General features: G+C 56.6%; 1 protein-coding gene across 2 annotated transcripts in view; it reads right to left on the reverse strand.

The window, feature by feature from the left end:
• Positions 1-20,010, reverse strand: part of SLC6A6 (solute carrier family 6 member 6) — a 71,646-nt gene that overhangs the window by 23,380 nt on the left and 28,256 nt on the right. Inside the window, exons 2-5 of one of the 2 annotated variants that reach the window (XM_008049205.1) lie at positions 17,906-18,142; positions 16,301-16,435; positions 14,827-15,061; positions 5,286-5,418 (exon numbers count right to left, since the gene is read on the reverse strand). In XM_008049205.1, coding sequence (XP_008047396.1) covers positions 5,286-5,418; positions 14,827-15,061; positions 16,301-16,435; positions 17,906-18,134 — 732 coding nt within the window. In that variant the 5' untranslated portion in view covers positions 18,135-18,142. The remainder of the gene's footprint in view (positions 1-5,285; positions 5,419-14,826; positions 15,062-16,300; positions 16,436-17,905; positions 18,143-20,010) is intronic. The other variant, XM_021708119.1, reaches the window with a different exon arrangement.

The following is a 20,010-nucleotide window of genomic DNA, read 5'->3' on the forward strand; positions in this document are numbered from 1 at the left end:
CACCCCACTGTGAAAGCGGATGAGGCTCATAGAGTCCGTCACCTGCCCGGGGTCACGCGGTGTCTAAGCTGCAGTGCAGGGACCTGCCCTGGGCAGCACACAGCCGAGCAGTGAAAAGCCACTGGTTCACCGACTCTCTCAGAGATGAGAAACAGGCTGGGGCCAAGACCCTTGGGACTGATTCAAGTCCAGCGACGGGCCCGCTCTGCCGTGAGACCTCCTGCAAGCCACTGCCCTCTCTGGACTCCGCTTCCCCACCCTGAAGTGAGGGGGGCTCGGGCTGAGCTAGAGGTCCTTCCCGCTCTGCCGCTCCAGGGTGGAGGAATGGGAGGGGCTCAGAGGGCCAGCTGGGGCCCACCGAGCCAGAGGTCTCATGCTGGCAACCTCACCTCAGCTTCGCGTCCATACACCGAGGTTAGCGTGGGCTCAAGACCTCACCTGCTGGAGTCCTGCAGGTCCCACTCAGAAAACCCTGGGGGTCAGCACTGTCATGGCAGCCTCTGAGGCCCAGGGAGGGTCGTGCCCCTGCCTGTGCCGCACACCCCAGACGCCCTTTCTTCCCTCCGGCCTCAGTTTCCCCAGCCACACTCCTCCTTGAGGCTGGGAGCCCTCAAGACCCCCCAAGGATGGGAAGGCAGACGTGGCAGGCAGGGGCATGTCCGGAAGCCACAGAAGGGGGAAAGCGGCAAAAAAAGAAAACCAGCCTGCCTTTCCCTTCCTGAGGACAGGCAGACAGGCGCCCGCAGCTCCCACCTCTGGGGCTCTGTGTGGGCCACACCTAGTCCGGGACAATAGCTGCTGACAGCAGCCCCGCAGGGGTCCCCAGAGGGCGCTGCTTCAAAGCCAGCTGCCCTCCAGGCCAGGCACCAGGCTGTGGCCAGAGGGCTTTGTGTCAGGGACATGGGTGTGGAGGTGGCCTTCCTCATTTCCATGTATTTAACTTACTAAAAAAGCACTTATGTGGCGCTCAGGGTGTGCCAGGCACTGCCGAGAGCTTCTGAGTATCAACTAATTTGATTCCCAGGGCAGTACAAAGTACCAGGTACTGTTATCGCCTGCACTTTCCAGACAGAGAACCGAGCCCGGAGAAGCGGGACCACCACCTGGAGTCACAGAGTTAGCGGCGGCGGAAGCAGGACTGAGCCTTTCAGGTGCGCTGCTGTGGCTGTTCCTGCCCAGATTCAGGCGGGCAGTCCCACCTGGCCACCCCACGGCGGCTGCATCGTTGAAAGCCACCCTTGTGGTGCAGAATCAGCTGCTCAGAGGACCCGGCCCTGAGCACCATTCTCTCGTTTCTGTGACCCGCCCCCCCATCCTCAAGGGAGAGGCTGGTGTCAGCCGCCAGGGCCTCAGATGGAGGCCCAGCAGCTTGCGTTGTGGGACGTGGTACTTTTCCACTCCTGCTGGTGAATCTCTGTGGCTCCTCTGAGCCTGCGATCCAAAAGCCCTGTGTGGCCCAGCCGCCCCGGAGACCTGCAAGGACGACGTGTGCCCCTCGGGACGGTCAAGCGGCAGGAAGGGACGGGCTTCCCTGTCCCTGGGAGGTGAGGATCTGGGCAGCAGGGCTCACCATTCATCCCAGAGACCCTAGGCAGGCCCGAGAGTCCGCACAGCACCCCGGGGGCACCACCAACTCATTTCCCAAGGAGACAGGGAGGCTGGGAGAGTGCAAAGGCCTTGCCCAAAGTCCCGAGGTTTAGGGGGGCAGAGCTGAGATCCAAACCCAGGTCTGGCTCCACCTTTCTTTCCACCCACTGGACAAAGAGCTGTCCTGGAGGCCAACGGTGGGGAGGCCCAGCCTCGGCACACGGCTGTGCTGCTTCCAGGGCCTAGCTCCCCTTCGGGTTCGCAGGGCTGCACTTCCTGTGCGTGTGCGTGGCTCTGTCCCCTCCTGGACCCCACACTCTGAGAAAGCAGGGACGTGCCTGTTGCATGCCCTACTTTCTGCACCCTCAGGCTGGACAGGGGTGAGGCTAGGAGGTGGAGGGATGCTGGGCACCCGGGGCGGGGGAGCACATGGACACCAATAAGCCGTGTGATGCTGGGCGAGTTCATTAACCTCTCTGGACCTCAGTCTGCACACCTGTGAAGTGGGACTAATAACGGCACATACTCGGCACACCGTGAGGATTAACGAGTCCATAGGCAGCACTAAGAACAGTGCCTAGCCCACAGGTGCCGCATGGCTCTTGCCACCACGAATTAAGCCGCGGTCTGTTCAGACCCTTGGAGAGGTGAAAATCACAGGAAAGGAAACTGCAACCAAAGGAGGCAAAGTGACTTGAACTCAGGTCCTGCAAGTCTCGGCCCAGGGCCCACCCACCCTGTGCTACACCAGTGTCAGCCCTGGGACGACTTGGCCAGGATGAGACCCTCTGTTGCCCGTGGGCCCAGCCCCCACGGCGGCCGTGAACCTGGTCTGTGGCCAGGGCTGGAGGCCACAGCCGGCAGGCGGGCGGGCGGGCGGGCAGGCAGACAGGCGGCCTCTCCCTAGAGCTTGAGGAAGTCCACAGCTCCGTGTTTGTGTTGGCTCTCTGGGCTGGCCCCAGCCCGGCTATTGTTCTGGGACCCACGCCTGCCCCCGGGAGGCCTGGGGCCCCCCACGGAGGAGGCTGTCGCTGATGGCGAGGTGGGAGCCTGGCGCGTCACGTCTCTGCTCGGCCACCCTTTTGGCTTTGGCGTGGCTCTGCGCTGCCTTTCCGCATGCTCGCTGTTCCTGGGGGACACCTCCATCAGAACGGGGGCTCCAGGGCCTAGGCAGACACGCCTCCAGGCCTTTACGCCGGCTGTTCTCTTCACCACTTGATGCTCACAGACTCGTCCCTCCACTGGTCTCTGTCCCCAGCCGACCCCTCTTGGCGAGCCGCATCTGCTGCCCCATCTAGAAGTACTCCCAACTCTTGTCTCCCTCAACACTTCATTTTCCCCCACAGTTCTTGCCACCATCTGACTCCTATCTATTTCTCACATCTCTTTTGTTGCAACTGACTTTTCCCGCCAGGCTGTCTGCTCCTGGACAGCAGTGTTTGTCTGTTCTGGTGACCGCTGCATGTCCCCTGGCCCCGTCCCTACAATGGTACCTGGCACAGATTAGAATCTCAAAAAACACTAGTGCATGAGTAAATTACGTCTCCAGCCCTGCTCAGGACCAGTGTGCCATAGTGATGTCCTGACAGACGCACTTCTGAAACTGAGGCGGGGTGAGAAAGGGAATTAGGTTTACTGAACGGACTGTGTCTGGCATTGTGCTCAGTGTTTAACACAACTCATTTTAGTCCCTACTACCACCCGTTTCATAGATGAGGAAACTGAGGCTCAGAGGGGAGGGACTGACCTTAGACAAGTCACCTGGCCTCCCCAAGCTTCAGTTTTCTCATCGTTTAAAGAAAGGCAATAGCTGGGTACAGTAGTGGCTCACGCCTATAGTCCCAGCATTTTGGGAGACTGAGGTGAGACAACTGCCTGTGGTTACGGGTTTGAGACCAGCCTGGGCAACTTGGTGAGACCTTATCTCTATAATAAATCGAAAAACTAGCCAGTCATGGTGGCATGTGCCTGTAGTTCCAGTGACTTGGAAGGCTAAGGCAGAAGGATTGCTGGAGCCCAGCAAGTCAAGGCTGCAGTGGCCAGAAGCATGCCACTGCCCTCCAGCCTGGAAGACAGAGCGAGACTCCAACTCAAAAAATAAAAATAAAGAAACAAAGGTAACAGAATGGTGGGCTCACAAGACAGAGAACCGAGGTCGCACGGCAAATGTGCTCTCTAAGTAAGGGCAGGGTCCCCGCATTCCCCTCCCGCCCATCGCAGCGGGAGGGTGTCCACCAGAGGCTTGGTGCATGTGCAGGCTTTTGAGGCCCAGACTGCTGCCTCTGTGCCTTGCGCTTCAGGGTCACAGGGCAGCTATGCCCCAGGAAACAGGAGAGGGTGGGGCGGGCCCAGGATTGCCCACTCCGCCTCAGCTTCCCTGGAGTACCAGGTCCTGCAGAGCAGGTGGCTGCAGTGACTACTTGGATCTATGCAGATGAGTGACTGAATTCCTATGGCCGGCACAGCCAGGGACCTTCTCCAAGCCTCTTGCCTGCAGCACACCTGGATGCCGCCTGAGACGCTCCTTTGACTCTTGGGGATTTCCGATCATAGAGAAACGCTTTCCCTCATGGTGCGCATGATAGAAGAGGCAACAGGGCAACACCTGAGGGCGGCCGACCCCTCCTTACTGACAGCCGAGAGCCTGGGCTCAGGCTCACATCTGGCAAACAGACAGCCACGCTGGCTGGTGTTCCCCGGACAGCCATGAGAGCAGCCAGAGGGGTGAATAGCAGGGCATCGTTTGGCTCCAGTTGGTAGCAGGGACCTTTCAGTTACTGGCTAACATTTCATTACTGCCGATACACTGGGTTTACCTAAACCTTCACTGCAAGCCAGCATTTAAATTATCCGCTGCCACGTTTGTTAGCCACTAGCATCCTAGTCGCTGCATCATGTTAACAGGCAGCAAATACTATAGTCATGGATAAGACTCTGGTTAACCGCTAACACTGGCTATGAGCGAATGATTTAATTATCAGGTATCACTTTCCTTAGCAACTAAGGGAGTTACCAGTTGAAATGTTAGTAGTAAGGTAACTCAGTTAACCTGATTTCTAGCAGCTAAAATCCCAGTCAGTGCTCTTCCATCTGCAATGTGCATTTGGATGGTGCAGGAATACTGTCACAGTGCAGCTTCTGATGTGAGTCAGGGGCAGGCCCACATGTCTGCATTTCTCACAAGCTCCCCGATGATGTGGACGCAGCTGGTTGTGGCCTGCTTTGCAAAGCAAGGGTCTTCAACCAAGGGCCAGCTAACCTCCAATTTCCAGCTATCCTATGTGGCATAAGCCCAGCCGAGTCACATGCCAACACCTGCCTTGACCGTCACACCTTGAGCCGGGAAAGCAGTGGTGGGCAGGACCAGCTCGTACACAGCCTGACTCTTCAATGTTCAGGAATTCTGCAAGCTGGTCATTAAACCAGTGCTGACTTGACACTGGACTTGATGGAAGCACTGACACCAAGAAAAGAGAAAACCAGTGCTGACTTGACACTGGACTTGATGGAAGCACTGACACCAAGAAAAGAGAAAACACTGTGAACCAGGGCTCTATTTCTTCCCAAGGGCTGGTTCATCAGCAGACCACCACCAGCTCCCACTGGCAGGAAGGCCCTGCAGGGACAGGGCCACTCTGCTGGGGCCAGCTTTCGCACGGAGCTCCACAAGGCAGGGGAGGGACAGAAGTCCAGCTTACCTTTCCCGTGGACCTGACGCCCTTCCAGATGCAGAAGAAACAGACCAGCCAGACGAGAAGAAGGCAGAGGGCGAGGTCCCACTTCAGAGTGCCGGGGTGGTCAATTCCAGGAGACAAGCTCAACACGTTGCGCCTTCAAGCAAACACAGAGCCAGAAGTCAGCGAGGACGCAGTCCCCGGAGAGAGGGGGCCCGGCCTGGACTCACAGGCCAGGGCCCAAGATGCCACAGAGGCCAAAGTCACCCAGTCTTTCCAAACCGTGGAGTCCATGGAGACAGTTGTTGGGAAGTCAACAAGGGACAGATCTGACTCCCGACTCAGGCAAATCCAGGTTCGCTCAGCCTGGCCTCAGGCAAGTTAAGTAACCCCTAAGCCTCAGTTTCCTCATCTGTGAAATGGGTATTGCTCCTCTGCTGGGACCCTACAGGACACTCTCCAGGGCCAACTGTGGCCAAACACTGGGCTCAAACCTCAGTCCCACTATTCGTTCAGTCACCGACTTTGGGCAAGTTCCCCAGTATCCTCAGACTTCAGACTCTTCATCTAAACAATGGGGTTTCCCATTCCATCCCTCCTGTATTTTATGCACCCTGTATGCTGACTGGAGCGTTCACTCAAATGTAAGCCACACAAGGTCCACAAGGCAGGGTCCGGGGTGTAGCCAGCACTTGATAAACCTCAGCAGTGGCTGTCTTGGTGTCAGGATGCTCAGGGCTGCTCAGGCACACACTGGCACCTAAGCAGTGCCGGCCTCCTCCCCGCTGTCTGCCAGGGTTTTCTGAAGGCGGCAGGTAGACAGCTTTCGGGATAGCCATCAGCCTGGAGCAGCCACCCACCCTGGCAGGGTCGCACAGTGCAGTCTGGGTCTTCGGAGTCAAGGCTCACGCCTCCGCCAATCCCTGCCGGTCCATGCACGCGAGCGCCTCGGCCCAGACACAGCCCCCACAGGAGTGACAGCATCGGGAAACAGGACCGGGGCGGACCGGGCAGGGCAGCACGTGGACAGCAGAGAAGGCCATGGAACCTCACGCCCAGAAAAGGCACCCACTGCCCCGGAGCCCTGCCTGCTGTCACAGGGACCGAGTGCAGCCACACTGAGCACAGGGACGTCGGCCCCGCCCACCAGGCCTCCAGGTCACCTGCCCACTGAGTTTCCGAGAGAGAGTCCCCACACTCCAGGGTGTGGCCCCTTGGAGAAAGCTGAGTTTCCTTCCACGGGGAGGCAGTGACCTGCATGAAGTTCGCACTTCCGAGCAGGACAGGCAGGGAGTGAAGTGTGACTCTGTGCCTTGGTTTCCCCAGCCATAAAATGGGAACAAAAGCTCCTGCCAAGGATGCTCCTTGCGAGGGCATTCCAGAGCATTCCAAGCTCTCAGTCAGTCACGGGATTATCCCTGTGGCTGGGGCTCCAGTCCACAGAACACCCACCAGGCCAGAACCCTTTATTTGTTCTTTTCCTTATCTTCCAGAGAAGCTTCAACGTAAGGATCACGAATACATCAAACTCCGTCCCACCTGGCATGCAAGCAAGCTTGGCTCACTGCTGTGTTCCAGCACCCAGCACAGCAGAGGGGCTCAATAAATACCTGCTGAATGAACGAACGAATGAAGTCACTCTGCACCGATCCATGGAATACCCACTACCACACCCTGGGAAGGGGCAGCTTCCTCTGCCTTTTTTTGTTGGCGTCGGCAACACTGTGGGCTCCCCCGGCACTAGGGATGCTGCCATGGTAACGCCGGCCATCGCACAGAAGACACCAGCAACCGCCTGCTTGCGAAGGCCTTTCCACATTACCTTATCGGAGCCAAGGATTATTCACCCGATTCTACAGATGGGGAAAACCAAGGCTTGGAGGATCTGTGTGCCCACAGTCACAAAGCCAGCAGGTGGTGGGCAGAGCTGCCACCCCAAACACAGGCCTGTCTGACTCCAAAGCCAGTGCTCTCTCAACTCCACTACACTATTGGCCTGGTTTAAAAGAACACAGAGTCTGAGTTTTACTAATAATCTCTTCAGTCCTCTGCTACATTCCAGGGTCACCTGGCGCCTCGGCCTGAGGGTAGCTCCACGAGGCAGACTGGTGGCCAAGAGCATCCCGTCTGGGGCCCTGCCAAGCATGTGGATCTGGCAGCTGCAGCAGCTTTAAAGCAAAAAGCCCTTTCCCATTCAGCCTTCAGGGCTCAGGCCTCCAACCAAGGCCGGACAGCAGCCAAGGCTCCCTCGTGACGGCAGCACCAGGAGGGGACCACCTTCCCACCCTCAAGCCTCACACACCTGGTGTGGAAGGCCCACTGCCCTCTCCCAGTCAGCCAGGCACACTGCACTGCCCTCAGGCCACAGGGGAGCCTTTCCTGGGGTCATGACCACTAACTGCCAAGTTCCCATCTGTCCTGTCATTGGTGAGACATCTGTCTTGCCCCCTCAGAATCTACACATCCCAGGATGGGGCCTTGAGTGCTGACAAGACACCCAGCCGTATGACAGCCTTCCTTGGTCCTTCTGGGCAAGCTGGCTGAGAAGCTGAATGGCCCAGAGCCGGGATTCCAGCCGTACCTGACCCATAGCCAGTTTCCCCAACGGCTTCTGCCTGTCTCCCACCACCTTGCTGGGCACACCAGGGGTCCCCACTGCTGACAGCAGGCTGCCAGGCTGGCTTGTTCCGGGCAGCTGACCACTACAGAGGCCCCAACAAGGAAACTGAGTCACACATTCACTTCTCTGCAGCGGGTTTGACCTAACAATTTTGCTAAGACTCTCCTGTAACTACACCTGCATGGGAGGCCAAAGACACAGTGTCCACCCAGGCAACACCTCTACAGAGTGCAAGACTGGATTCAGCCTGATACCTGTCTTAGGGGCCAGGTGAACTGCGGCGCGGGCACACAGTGGGATACCACGTGGCTGCGAGAACAACGGGGACATTCTCGGCCTCTCAACAAGGAGCTCTGTCCGGGAGACAGAGCGAGTAGAGCATGATGAGGGGTGGTGCACACGGCACACTCCCGCCATGGAGATGGGGGGTCACAGTGGGGTCTGAGCGCGCACTGGCTACTTCTGGCAGGACACAGGAGAAGCAGGTGACAGTGGCTGCCCGTGCGGGGGAGGGGGCTCACTCTGCAATGAATATGCATTTTTAATAATTTGGGTATTTTTAATGTGCCCATATCACCTCTATAAAAGTCATTTGAAATCGAAATGGTTTGTAACAGACCATGCAAACGTCCTAGGGATGGAATGACTGTGTGTGTCTCATCCATCAGGGGCTGTCACAGCAGAGCCTGCCCCAGGCTCAGGGCTGGAGGCACCAGCATTCTTTCCGAAGGCACCTGGGCCACCCGTGGAGGATGAATCCCAGCCGGGACCCTCCATGGTCCCCTCTGTATCTGGCTTGCAGGCTCTCCTCAGTCACAAAGCTCAGACCAAGATGCCTGCTGTGGTGAGTGGGCGTATTCTGTAGACTGCAGAGTGCAGCGCCCCAAGGGAATGCCACGGTGCACCACCGCGCACCAGGGCCTCTGAAGCACCCCAGGGCACTACCCCCATCTGAGCACATCCCCCCGACGCTGCCACTGTCCTTGTCTCGGCCCCACTGTCACCAGGATGATCTCCGTGTCCTCAAGTGGTCCTCCTGCCCCCACTCGCCCCTGGTCACAAGGCACCTGCCAATACCAAGTGGATCCACTCCTTCCTCTGTTCCACATCCTCCCATGGCTCCTATCTCCTGGGCCAACAAGGCACGCCTGGCCTGCCCTACTCCTCGCGCCATCCAGACCCAGACACTTGTTTCAAGAGTGGGAGGGAGTAACAAGACAGGCTGACCGACGTAGGAGGTATCCTGGCAGGCTGTGGGCGGGGGTGTCTGAGCCCACCCTCACCACCACACTCCCTGCTCCCCCCTCCTCCGCCCTGGGTCTTGCCTGGTTGGCTCCCTGAACAGGCAGGGCCCACCGCCTGCTCATCCCACAGCTTGCTCGCCTCTTTTCCTCATGTCTCCGCCCAGGACCGGCATTCCCGGCCACCCTCTGGGGAAAGGACTCCCGGCCGCTCTCCCTGCCCTGCCCCGGCCCCATCTCCGTCGTGTACCATGGCTTTCATATGACAGCTGCCTTTGAGTCATCTGTTTCACGTCTGTCTATCCTGGTGGAGGTCAGCTCCACGGAGGCGGGGCCTGTGATCCCTCAACACTGCCCAGCACACAACAGGTGCTCAGTGGACATTAGTTGAGTAAATTAACTAGGTCCATTTGGTGGATGGGGAACCTGAGGCTCAGGTGGGTTCAGGAACTCACCTAAAATCACCCAGACAAAAATCAACCCCGGCCCTAGTTCCTTTTTTCTGGTCCCTGGGGACCAGCCAGCCCGTGTGCCGGGCCTATGCTGGCCTGGACGAGGGCCCCCAGCACCTCAAGCTTCCCTGTCTCTCATTCGGCGGGAGGAGACTCAGAGGTAAGCTGCATTCCTGTCCAAGAATAGTCATGATTCATCCCAGGGTGGGATCCAAAAAAGAATCGCCTGGACGTCTGTTTTGAGTTGGCCGCCCTGCTGCCGTCCAGCCGGCACTCAGAGATGTAAATACGTCCTCCGCGTGGGCCAAATCGTTTCCTTTTGACTGCGGGCCAGCCATTTATTGGCCGTGGCTCTCCCCTGGAGACTGGCGGAGGCAACAATTATAAAAGGGCCCGACCGCCCAGAGCACGGGGCCACACCGGCTTTCTACACCACCTCCTCCTTCCAACAGCTGCAGGGGAAGACTGGCTGAGCAGGGCTTGTTTGCAAATATGACTCATTTCTTTGATTCTAATAAAGTCTAATGATAGTGCTGAGCTCCCAGGGGGCTCGAGGAGCCCAGAGGAAGGCTCGGCTCCAGCCTGAGGGAGGGCATGTGGCCAGGTCTGGCCCGCCTGTCCTCCAGGGTGACCTCGAGGTGGGCTGGCCCTGGGCAGCAAGGACCCACAGGATGGGGCTGAGAGGGGCACAGAGCTCCACGACAAGGCTAGTGTGAAATGATGGTCTCTGGGGCCCGGCGACCTCTCCTGGGGATCTGGGGAAAGGCAGCTCACTGGCTCCTGCTGGGAATGGTGACAGCGCCACGTGGGCTGGGCGTGGGGGTCCAGACCAAGAACTGAAGGTGGGGAGACTCACGCACACAGCACGCCGTGGCCTTGGGCTCCTGGGCCTGGCCTGACTTTCAGTTGGTGACATGGACAGCAGGTGAGTCAGGGTTGGGTCCAGCGCCGATGTCAGGGCTGGGAAGCCTGCCACCTCTAGCTGCGCATGTCACCCCGGGCAGGTCCCTCCCCATCTCCGGTCCTCAGGGTCACCAGGGCCCTCCACCACAGGGCTTGGCTGCTGACTCCCGGCTGTGGGGGCTGGGACCACACTGGCTCTGTTCAACGGAAGAGACTGCAGGGTCTGGTGATGAAAGGGGACTGCCCCAAAGCCACACAGCTGGGGTGTGGGAGCCAGAGCTGACCCTGCCTGTCCTGACATTCCCCCCCGTGGTCCCGCTGCCTCCTCTGTCAAACCAGAAGGAGGGGCACAGCGTCCCTTCCTGCCAAGAGACGCCACCATCCCACATGCCTCCTTCTCTGTGACTCACAGGAGTGTCTGAACACCTGTCGGGCAACATCTGCCGATGGGAAGCACGAACCAGGGACCACAGTGTCGGGCACAGCCGAGAGGAACGAAAGGCAACAGCAGCTGGGTGGGGGCTTCGGCTCGAGGGCAGTGAGACAGCTTTTGGGAGCACCCTCCCTTTCTCTGTGCATGCTACAGCCCAGCCAGCGACAAGCCCCACTCAGCGGAAACTCCGGAGCTAGTCACTATGGTCTGGTGGCTATTTTCAGGCGAACTCAAGTACATTTCACCCAAAGGGAACCCAGGCCTGCTGAAGCCCGAGCCCTGAGGCCCTGCAGGCACCCAGTGCTCAACGTACATCTAGCCTCTCCTCCCCCCCCAGAGCCTCTGCTTCCTAAGTCATGTCCAGAAAACACAGATTCAACCCATCACTCCCCTTCTCATATGTCTACATGCATGGTTCCTTCTCCTGAAGGCCAAAGCTCAACCTTACCAGCCTCAAGCTTCTTAACCCTTCCTGTCCCCACCACCTGTACAGCCCGTGCATCCTAGGCTCTGGCCCAACCAATTCTTGCTGTTCCCAAACGTGTGCTTCAGAATGTCATGCCCCTGTAGGGGCTAATCCCTCTTCTCTTCCTGCACTCAAGCAATCCTCCCGCCTCAGCCTCACAAAGAGCTGGAATTACAAATGTGAGCCCCCATGCCCAGCCAGATTCTGGACATCATTTGAAGGGAGAGCCAAGAGGAACTAGGGCTTGGACGTGGGGTCTGAGACTTCCACGCAGACCCTCCCTGCAGACCAGCTGACTGCAGCTCTCCTGACCTCAGGACTCCACATCCTTATCTTCCCAACGCCTGACCTCTCCGTCCACTCCCCACAGTCCTGCACTTCTCTCATGAAGAGATGGAGTTTGTCTCCCCCACCTCTTGAGTCTGGGTTCACCTTGTGACTTTCCTTGGCCAACAGGACATTAGCAAAGATGATGCAAGCAGAAGCCCGAAAAGTGCTTGGGTGTGCCCATTTGTTGTTTCCGGAGTCTGAGCTAGCCTGCTGGGTGATGAGACCACATGGACTCAGGAGGTCTCATGTCTGAAGGAGAGTCTGGACGACGCCCAGACACCGCCTCTGCCTGAAAGCTCTGAGGAGACTTCGTGGACCGACGGACCCCAGGCTCAGGGAGTCGGCTGCCCCCTACTGCTTCTCTTTCCTTTCCACAGCTCCACCAAGAGAAGAGAAGGCGCTGGGAGGCAGAGCCGGGCTGTCCTCACCCGCGGTGCCCAATCCTCGGCTGGACCTCAGCCGAGTTCCCTGGCCGGTGCCTCTGGCCTAGGTCTGCACTGAGGAGGCGGGACACGGGAGGCAGGGCGGTTCTGAGCCTGACTGCCTCCTCCGCGCACCCTAGTCTTCCCAGGATCTAGAAGCTATTTCTGAATGTTCAGGGCGTCCCGGGATGGTCTGCTGGAGCCCGTGGCTGAGGAGCGTTGTGAAGGTCAGAGCACGAGGCAGCACGAGGCAGGCCTGCGGCAGGATTCTCTGGAGAGAGCAAGTCCACCTGGACCGTGTTTATCTCTGGAGAGTTCTGGTTCTGCAGCCTGCAGAACCAGAACTCTCCAGAGATAAACACTGTCTTCTGGCAAAGAATATGGAGTTGGGGTGCTCAGATAGGGATTCTAGAAGGCCAGGTTCTCCAGGAAAGCAGCCTGTAGAACCAGAACTCTCCAGAGATAAACACTGTCTTCTGGCAAAGAATATGGAGTTGGGGTGCTCAGATAGGGATTCTAGAAGGCCAGGGTCCTAGGATCCCCCAAGGGCCCATTCTGTGGGATGGGCGGCAGAGAGGTCTGAGTGGGGACCAGCTACCCAAGGACCTCACAGGGTGCCTGCAAGCTCCTTCTCCACGACTCCTTGGGCCTCGGACAACAGAGTCAAAGCAGAACCCGGAAGATGAGGCCCTTTTCCAACAGAGGGGCCCTTATGGGTGCTGGAGGAGGGGCGATTCTTGAAGGTCATGACATTTAGGAGTTTCAAGTGCCCCTGGGGGGCAGTTTTATCTACTGTGAGGACACTCAGTAATGAGCAAGGACCCACGTTTACCAGGCAGGTACTCAAGGCTAGCCCTGCAGGACCTGGCACAGGGGAGGCCGCCCTATAACCCTAGGAGTCGGCACACCACCTGGCCCTGTGCATGCCCCTGCCAGTTCCCTGGGTGGGGCAGGGTCGGTCTCCAGGCTGTGCCAAGAACAGCAGAGAAAGGACAGGGCTGTGCCTCGGGCCCCATTCAAGTGAGAAGAATGAAGTGCCAGCATTCTTTGTCTGTAAACTCAGCTCTGGGGGAGAGGGGGCAGGAAGGCCGAGGGCAAGGAATGTGCCTTTAATGTCCTCTGCTTGCGAGGGGGAAAGACAGACACATGAGGGGCCCTCAGTCCAAGCAGGCCTGGAGACCTGCTGTGAGCACAGACTGAAGGCCCACGGGCAGCGACAGCAACATGGGCCACCCGAGCAGGGCTGCACACACCAAAGGAGGCCAACGGACCCTTTCCTTGCCTGGGATTTCCCAGCCGGATGGCAAAGCATGGCTGGGGCCAGTCAGCAGACTCCCTCCTCTGGTCTGTCTCCTGGGCCCATTTCCAAGAGGCAGGTAGACGCTTTGACAACAGCAAAGCCACACATGAAGGAGGAGGACTGTCACCTCGTGATGAGGGAGCACCCCCTATCCCTAACAGCACCCCTGCCCGAGCTCACCGCCTCCACGCAGGGCCTTATCTCAGTCATATCCAAGGTTGAGGTGACACACGTGAGTGCTGAGCCCCAAGTTCAGGGGGAAGAAGAGGGAAAAGGACACACTCACACCCGTCCAATCAGCCTCCACGTTCTGTGCAGAGGCCCTCCGTGCAGACCAGCTGATTGGGGCTGCCCGACCTCAGGACTCCACATCCTATCTTACTGACGCCTGACCTCTCTGCACACTCCCCACAGTTAATGACCACATTGTGGGAAACCATACATTGCCCACAGTCCTGCACTTCTCTCATGAAGAGACAGAGTTTGTCTCGCCCACCTCTTGAGCCTGGGTTCACCTTGTGGCTTTTTTTGGCCAACAGGACATTAACAAAAATGATGCAAGCAGAAGCCTGAAAAGTGCTTGGGTTTGCCCATTTGTTGTTTCTGGAGTCTGAGCTAGCCTGCTGGGTGATGAGACCACATGGCCAGCCAGCTGCCCCTGACACCAGTCAACAGCCAGCCAAGACCCCGAAGAGCTACACTGAGGACCCTGCAGCTGACTACAGACACACCAAGGAGCCCAAGACCAGAAGAGCTGCCCAGCCGAGCTCAGCCCACACTGCCAACAAGCAGAAAAATCAAGAGCTAAATAAATGGTCCTTGCTTAAACCACCAAGTTTGGGGATGGCTGTTATACAGCAAAAGCTAACTGATACATATTTTCACTCTATCCACTCACCTTTTTGCCTGAGTAACTACTTCAGCTTGCATTTTTCTCTGTGTACTAACAGAGTATATTTTTTCTAAAATACATTAATAAGAAAATTGTATATTTTTTTCTAAAAAATATACTTTCAAAAAAGTATCTTTTTTCTAAAATACAATAAGAAAATTGCATCATTTTCAGACAACATAAGTATGCATACCTGTCTCTGGGAAACAACCTTCACAAGGATCCTACAGGGGGAGGAGCAATTCATTCCTCTTATTTGACAGTTAAAGAAACTGAGGCTCAGAAAGGGCGAGTGACTTGCCTAAGGTTAAGCAGCCAGCAAGTGGCAGAAGCAGGATTTGATTCCAGGACTATCGGTGACCAAAGGCATAAAGCTTTTCTGCAGACCTGTGCCCTCCTCCCAGCCCTGAGGACAGTGACACCCACATCCCTGGGGAGATGAGGGAGTGGGCTGTCCTCTCTGCGCCACCCACGCCCTCCTCCCTCCTTCCGTGAGGCAGCCTTACTCCCAGAACTCGATGACCGGGGAGGTGAAGTTGGAGGCGCTGAGGGTGACCCAGAGACTCTTGTTCTTGCGCATGGTATCCTCCAGGCAGTGGGGCGTGTTCCAGCTGTGGTTGCAGTGCGCCCAGGGCAGCTCCTTCTGGAAGGAGTGGAACAGGTAGTACGTGGCCCAGGCCAGGATGATGATGTAGTAGATATTCAGGAGGGACACAATCACGATGGAAGCATAGCCGATGCCTGCGGGTTGGGCAAACAAGGCAAGCACACGTCACGAGGGAGGCCAGTCCCACCGCGGCCGCTACTCAGCTGCGGCATCCCCAGGACTGGGGCCAGAGGAGCCCTTCAACAGTGACCACCAGAGGAGAGAAGCTGAAAGCATGGATCTTCAGATAAGCCGGGTGGTTGGATGAATCAAAGGATGGATGGAAGAGGAGCTAGAACACTGAGTGGATGTTCGACAGACGGACAGACAGGGGAGTGAACGGATGGATGGATGGTTGGCTGGCTGGCTGGTTAGACGATGGACAGACAGGTGAATGAACAGATGGATGACGAGATGGACGGGTGGCTGGCTGGGTGGTTAGCCAGATGGACAGACAGACAGGTGAGTGAACACATGGGTGGATGAACAGACAGATGGTTGGTTGGTAGACAGTTAGATGGACGGACAGATAGCTGAGATGATGAGTGCTGGATTGCGAGATGAATGTCCGTCTGTCTCACAAGCTTTTGGAGGGCTGTTTGGATGGTGGCTGGCTAGAAATGTGGGCAGATGAACGGATGGACAAATGAGGATGGGCAGGTGAACAGCAGACGGACCGTCTGGTCACTGAGTGGTTTGAGGGCAGAGGGAAAGAGTTATGTGATGACTGAACAGACTCACATCTAGCTCTCTCCCTGCCAATTAAATCGTAACAGTAATGATTTTTAGTGTACACTAATCACTAAGCATAGGACCGATTAAGCTACCGTTCATTTGATGCCGACTATGTATACAAAACACTTTTACATGGCGATGTCGTTCTGTCTTCACAGCAACCCTAAGACGTAATCATGTTCCCATATTTGTTTCACAACTGAAGAAATTGAGGCATAAAGTGACACTCTCAAAGTCACAGGACTATCAAGAGGAGGAAATGGGACTTGACCTCAGACAGAAAGCCGTGTGAAGCTTAGTGCCTGTCTGCTGCCCTCTATCACCAGGCGGCTGCAGGCTGATCCATGCAACAGCCTGGAGAGGCGGCGTGGCGGGCCCGCCTAGCAGCACTGTGTGCCAGGCATGTGCCACGCTTCCCTTCCCCTACCCCTAAGCAGCAGCATCTGCATCACGCCCCTGCTGTGCTCACTGCTGTCTTATGTCAGCTCGGAGGCAAAAGATGTACCCAAGGCTCCAAAAGGTCCAGCAAACAGTAGGTGCTCAAGGAAAATGCGTGAAACAGATACACACTAGGCCCAGGTGACCTGTCCCATACTCACCAGAAAACAAGGGGCAGATCCTCTCCCAGCAGGTGATGCCCCCTTCAGAGGTGTACTGGCCTATGATTATCTCCAGGAAAAACACAGGCAGGCCGCTCCCAAACAGGAAAATAAAATACGGTATTAGAAACGCACCTGTGGAGAGAATGGAATGAGAGTCAGGCTGCCCTGTCAGGACTGACGGAGGAGGTGCTCACACCCATGACCTTCCAGCCAACGAGTCAGAAAGAATAAGTGGGGGTAAAGCCAAATGCAGACCCAGCCAACAAGACCAGGCCCCACTCACCATCTGGTGGGTGTTACCTTCAGCTTGTCCTCCCTCTCAGTATCGTCCCTGTCTTCCCGTTCTCTCAGTTTCTTCCCTCCCTCCCAGCATCTTCATGTCCACCAAGTAGCTTGAGCCTTGGAGCCACTCTGCCTACTGCCTGCCCTCTCATGTCTGTCCCTCTAAGGCCCGCTTGGCCCATGAGACCCATCTCATGTAGCACTTTAGTGGGCCTTTGCCTACCCGCCCCCCCAGGCCTGCCAGGATCTATCTAGGCAGGGTGTGTGGGCAAGGAGCAGGAGGTGGGGGTTTCCAGCTGGGGATGGGACCCGGGAGAGGAATGAGGGCAGAGCATTGGACAGGGGTTCCTACCTGGTGTCCACTAATGGCTTCAGCGGGTCCATAAACCCAAAGAACCTGTGGGCAACTTGGGTCTAGTGTATGTGCTTTGTTCTGGGGAGCGTCTAGGACACTCATCAGAGTCCCAAATGGGCCTGAGACCTACAAAAGGTTAAGAAACCAGGCTCTAAGAAAGGGTCCCCAGAAGGCAGGCCCCCTGACATGGCGGCACACAGCATGCCCGTCTCTGCTGACCAACGAGCCTCTGACAACGGGCAGTCATCAGCAGGGAGCAGCTCCTCCCTAGTCAGTCCTCTTCAAGCTCCTCTCACGGCACCAGTGAGAAAGTCTCCATTGGGTGCTGCCTGACCTTAACACCTCTAACAGAAGACCTGTCAGAAGATTCTAGCTCAGAGCCTTCAGCAGGCAAAAATACGAAACCCAAACCCAAAACCCAAACCCACCAATGAATCAACCTAACCAAGAGGGTCATTATGTGTAAAAAGTATCTTCATGGAATTTTTTTCCCTGAATACCTTTGTGTTGTAGCAAACAAGACTGATTTTTCATTTACAGGGCAACTTCCTTGCTTTTTGGACTACATTAGATGAAGTGAGAAAAGCAAAAGCAAAGACAAAGCAAGGAACAGTTGGAGGCAAGTAGAGATGGGAAATCCATGGAGGGGGCAGGTGAGTGTCTGAGGCTTGGCAGACATGGGTCTGGCCTCACCCCACCTCGGCCAAGATGGCCAACTGGAGAATCAGAGAAAGCAAGGAACCTGCTCAGAACACAAGAGCCTGACAGAACAGCACCCTGATTCTTACTTATGCTCCCCTCCTGTCTCTAAGGGGGACTGGGGGCATGGCAGACTGGCCAGGGCGATGTCAGGCAGGGGCCAAGGAAAAGCAGGGCACAGAGAGGCAACCCACGCTTGGCCCCACCCTCCACCTCCAGTGCCACTCTGTCGGGAGGGGCTCCCTTGCAGCCCAGTCCAGACTTACCTCCACCATTTTTGTAGCAGAGGTACGGGAAACGCCAAACATTGCCCAAACCCACGAAGCCGCCAGCCACGGAGAGCACAAAGTCGATCTTGCTGGACCACTTCTCCCTCTGTGGAGGCTTCCCCTCGGCCTCATCCTCGGGCCGTGTGCCCGGGCTCTTCCCCGGTGAGGGCTTCAGGATGTCCTTGTGGAAGTCTTTCAGACACTGCAGCTTCTCCTTGGTGGCCATCTTGTTTTCTATGGGGAACAAAACAGAAGCAATGTGCAGCTGACAAGGGCCCGCCCGCGTGTCCCAGGCACAACCGTCCCCTCCCCATTCAAGGCCAGCTCCTGCCTATCTAGGCCTGAGGCAGGCACCTGGCACCTGTCCTCTGTCCACTGTGCTGACAACAACATTCTGGGTCATTCAGACTCCCTCAAGAGATGTGGGACCTCGGGACTCAGGTTGAGGGCACTGGGGACACCTGCAATCCACAGAATTGACAGGGTCCATTCCTCAGGCACCTGATGACCAGAAACACTGGGGGGCCCATGTCTGCTGTCCCCAGATGTCATCCATCAGCCTGCCCTGGCCCTGGCACTGTCTTCACAAAATGCAACACACCCTAGGCAGTCCTAGGTACTTTCCCAATAACAGCCTGCCTGCACTCTCTAGAAGCTAACAGATATTATTTTCTAAATTCGGATCTACATTAAAAAAACAGGGCCGGGGCACAGTGGCTCACGCCTATAATCCCAGCACTTTGGTAGGCCGAGGTGAAAGGATGCCTGAGCCCATGGGTTCAAGACCAGCTTGGGCAATTTGGCAAGACCTCATCTCTACAAAAAATCAAAAATTTAGCTGGATGTGGTGGTGTGCACCTGTAGTTCCAGCTACTTGGAAGGCTGAGGCAGAAGCATCGCCTGAGCCCAGCAGGTCAAAGCTGCGGTGGCTATAAGCATGCTACCACACTCCAGCCTGGGCTACAGAGTGAGACTCCGACTCAAAAAAACAAAACAGATACTCTTATTTCATGAATGCCGCACCATAGCACCCAGCCCATGGGGTGCCCGTTTATAAATGTGTACAAAGTGGGTCAATGGATATGAAGAGGAAGGGGGTTTCAGGCTGGAATGAAACAACATATGAGATGGGTTTTCATCCAAGAACAGAAAATGGACATTTAGGAAAATGCATTTGCAATTTATTAGCTGGCTGGATTCTCTACGGCAGAAAAAAATCAGAGATTTGCAGAAAAAAACCGGGTTGGGATTACAAACGAGTGCTCGTGAATCTCCACCCACCCACCTCCTACGGCTCTCTGGGTGTTCCCGCCCCAAGGCCAGCTCAGTAGATCCCATCAGTCGGGCCCCTTGCCCTCTCGTTTCCCATTGGATTCAGCCACTGGGAGGCCCCAGAGAAGGTCGGATTTCCTGAGCCAACTCCTGCAGGACCCCACTGCAGAGGGAGGCCTGCCATCAGCCAAGCACTCCTCTTTCTGTGCTTCCCAAGATCCCCCACACTCAACTGTCCCTGGCAGCCCATGAGGGCCACAGTCACATCAGGGCTGGCCCTCTGCGCATGAGGTGAACGCCACTGGTTCTCCAAGAGCTGACAAGGGTCATCAAGAGCGTTCTGAGTCCTCATCCACAGGGAGAGGACAGAGGTCAAGGCTAGGTCCCCTGCCTTCGAGGGCTGACCCACAACATGGCAGAGGGACACAGAATTCAGATGAGCTGGGAGAAGCCAGAGCTAGAGGGCCTACTCCATCCGCCCCTCTCTGAACCTCAGTTTCCCCATCTGCAGAATTAAAAAGGATGACAGCAAAGGTGGCTGACTTACAGCCAAGCAGCCGGGGAGGGGCCAATACTGAAGTATCAGATTTCAGAAAAAAGTTGAGACTTCTAGGTTATCTTAAAAAACCAGAAGATTAGGATCACGCCACAGTGGGCTCTCAGTCCTCATGGGAGCCACCCTTCCATGGGCACACCCTCAGCTCACCACCCAGCCCACAGGACATGGCGCCCAGCTGGCTCCGTGGGCATCGAGTTTGTCTTCTCGTCAGGACGCCTAATGCTCCCTGAAAACACTGTGTTCATATCCTCACCTCCCTGCTGACCATCCC

This window comes from Carlito syrichta, unplaced genomic scaffold (genome assembly GCF_000164805.1).
Source record: "Carlito syrichta isolate Samal-C Ts95f unplaced genomic scaffold, Tarsius_syrichta-2.0.1 Scaffold130730, whole genome shotgun sequence".
Taxonomy (NCBI): domain Eukaryota; kingdom Metazoa; phylum Chordata; class Mammalia; order Primates; family Tarsiidae; genus Carlito; species Carlito syrichta.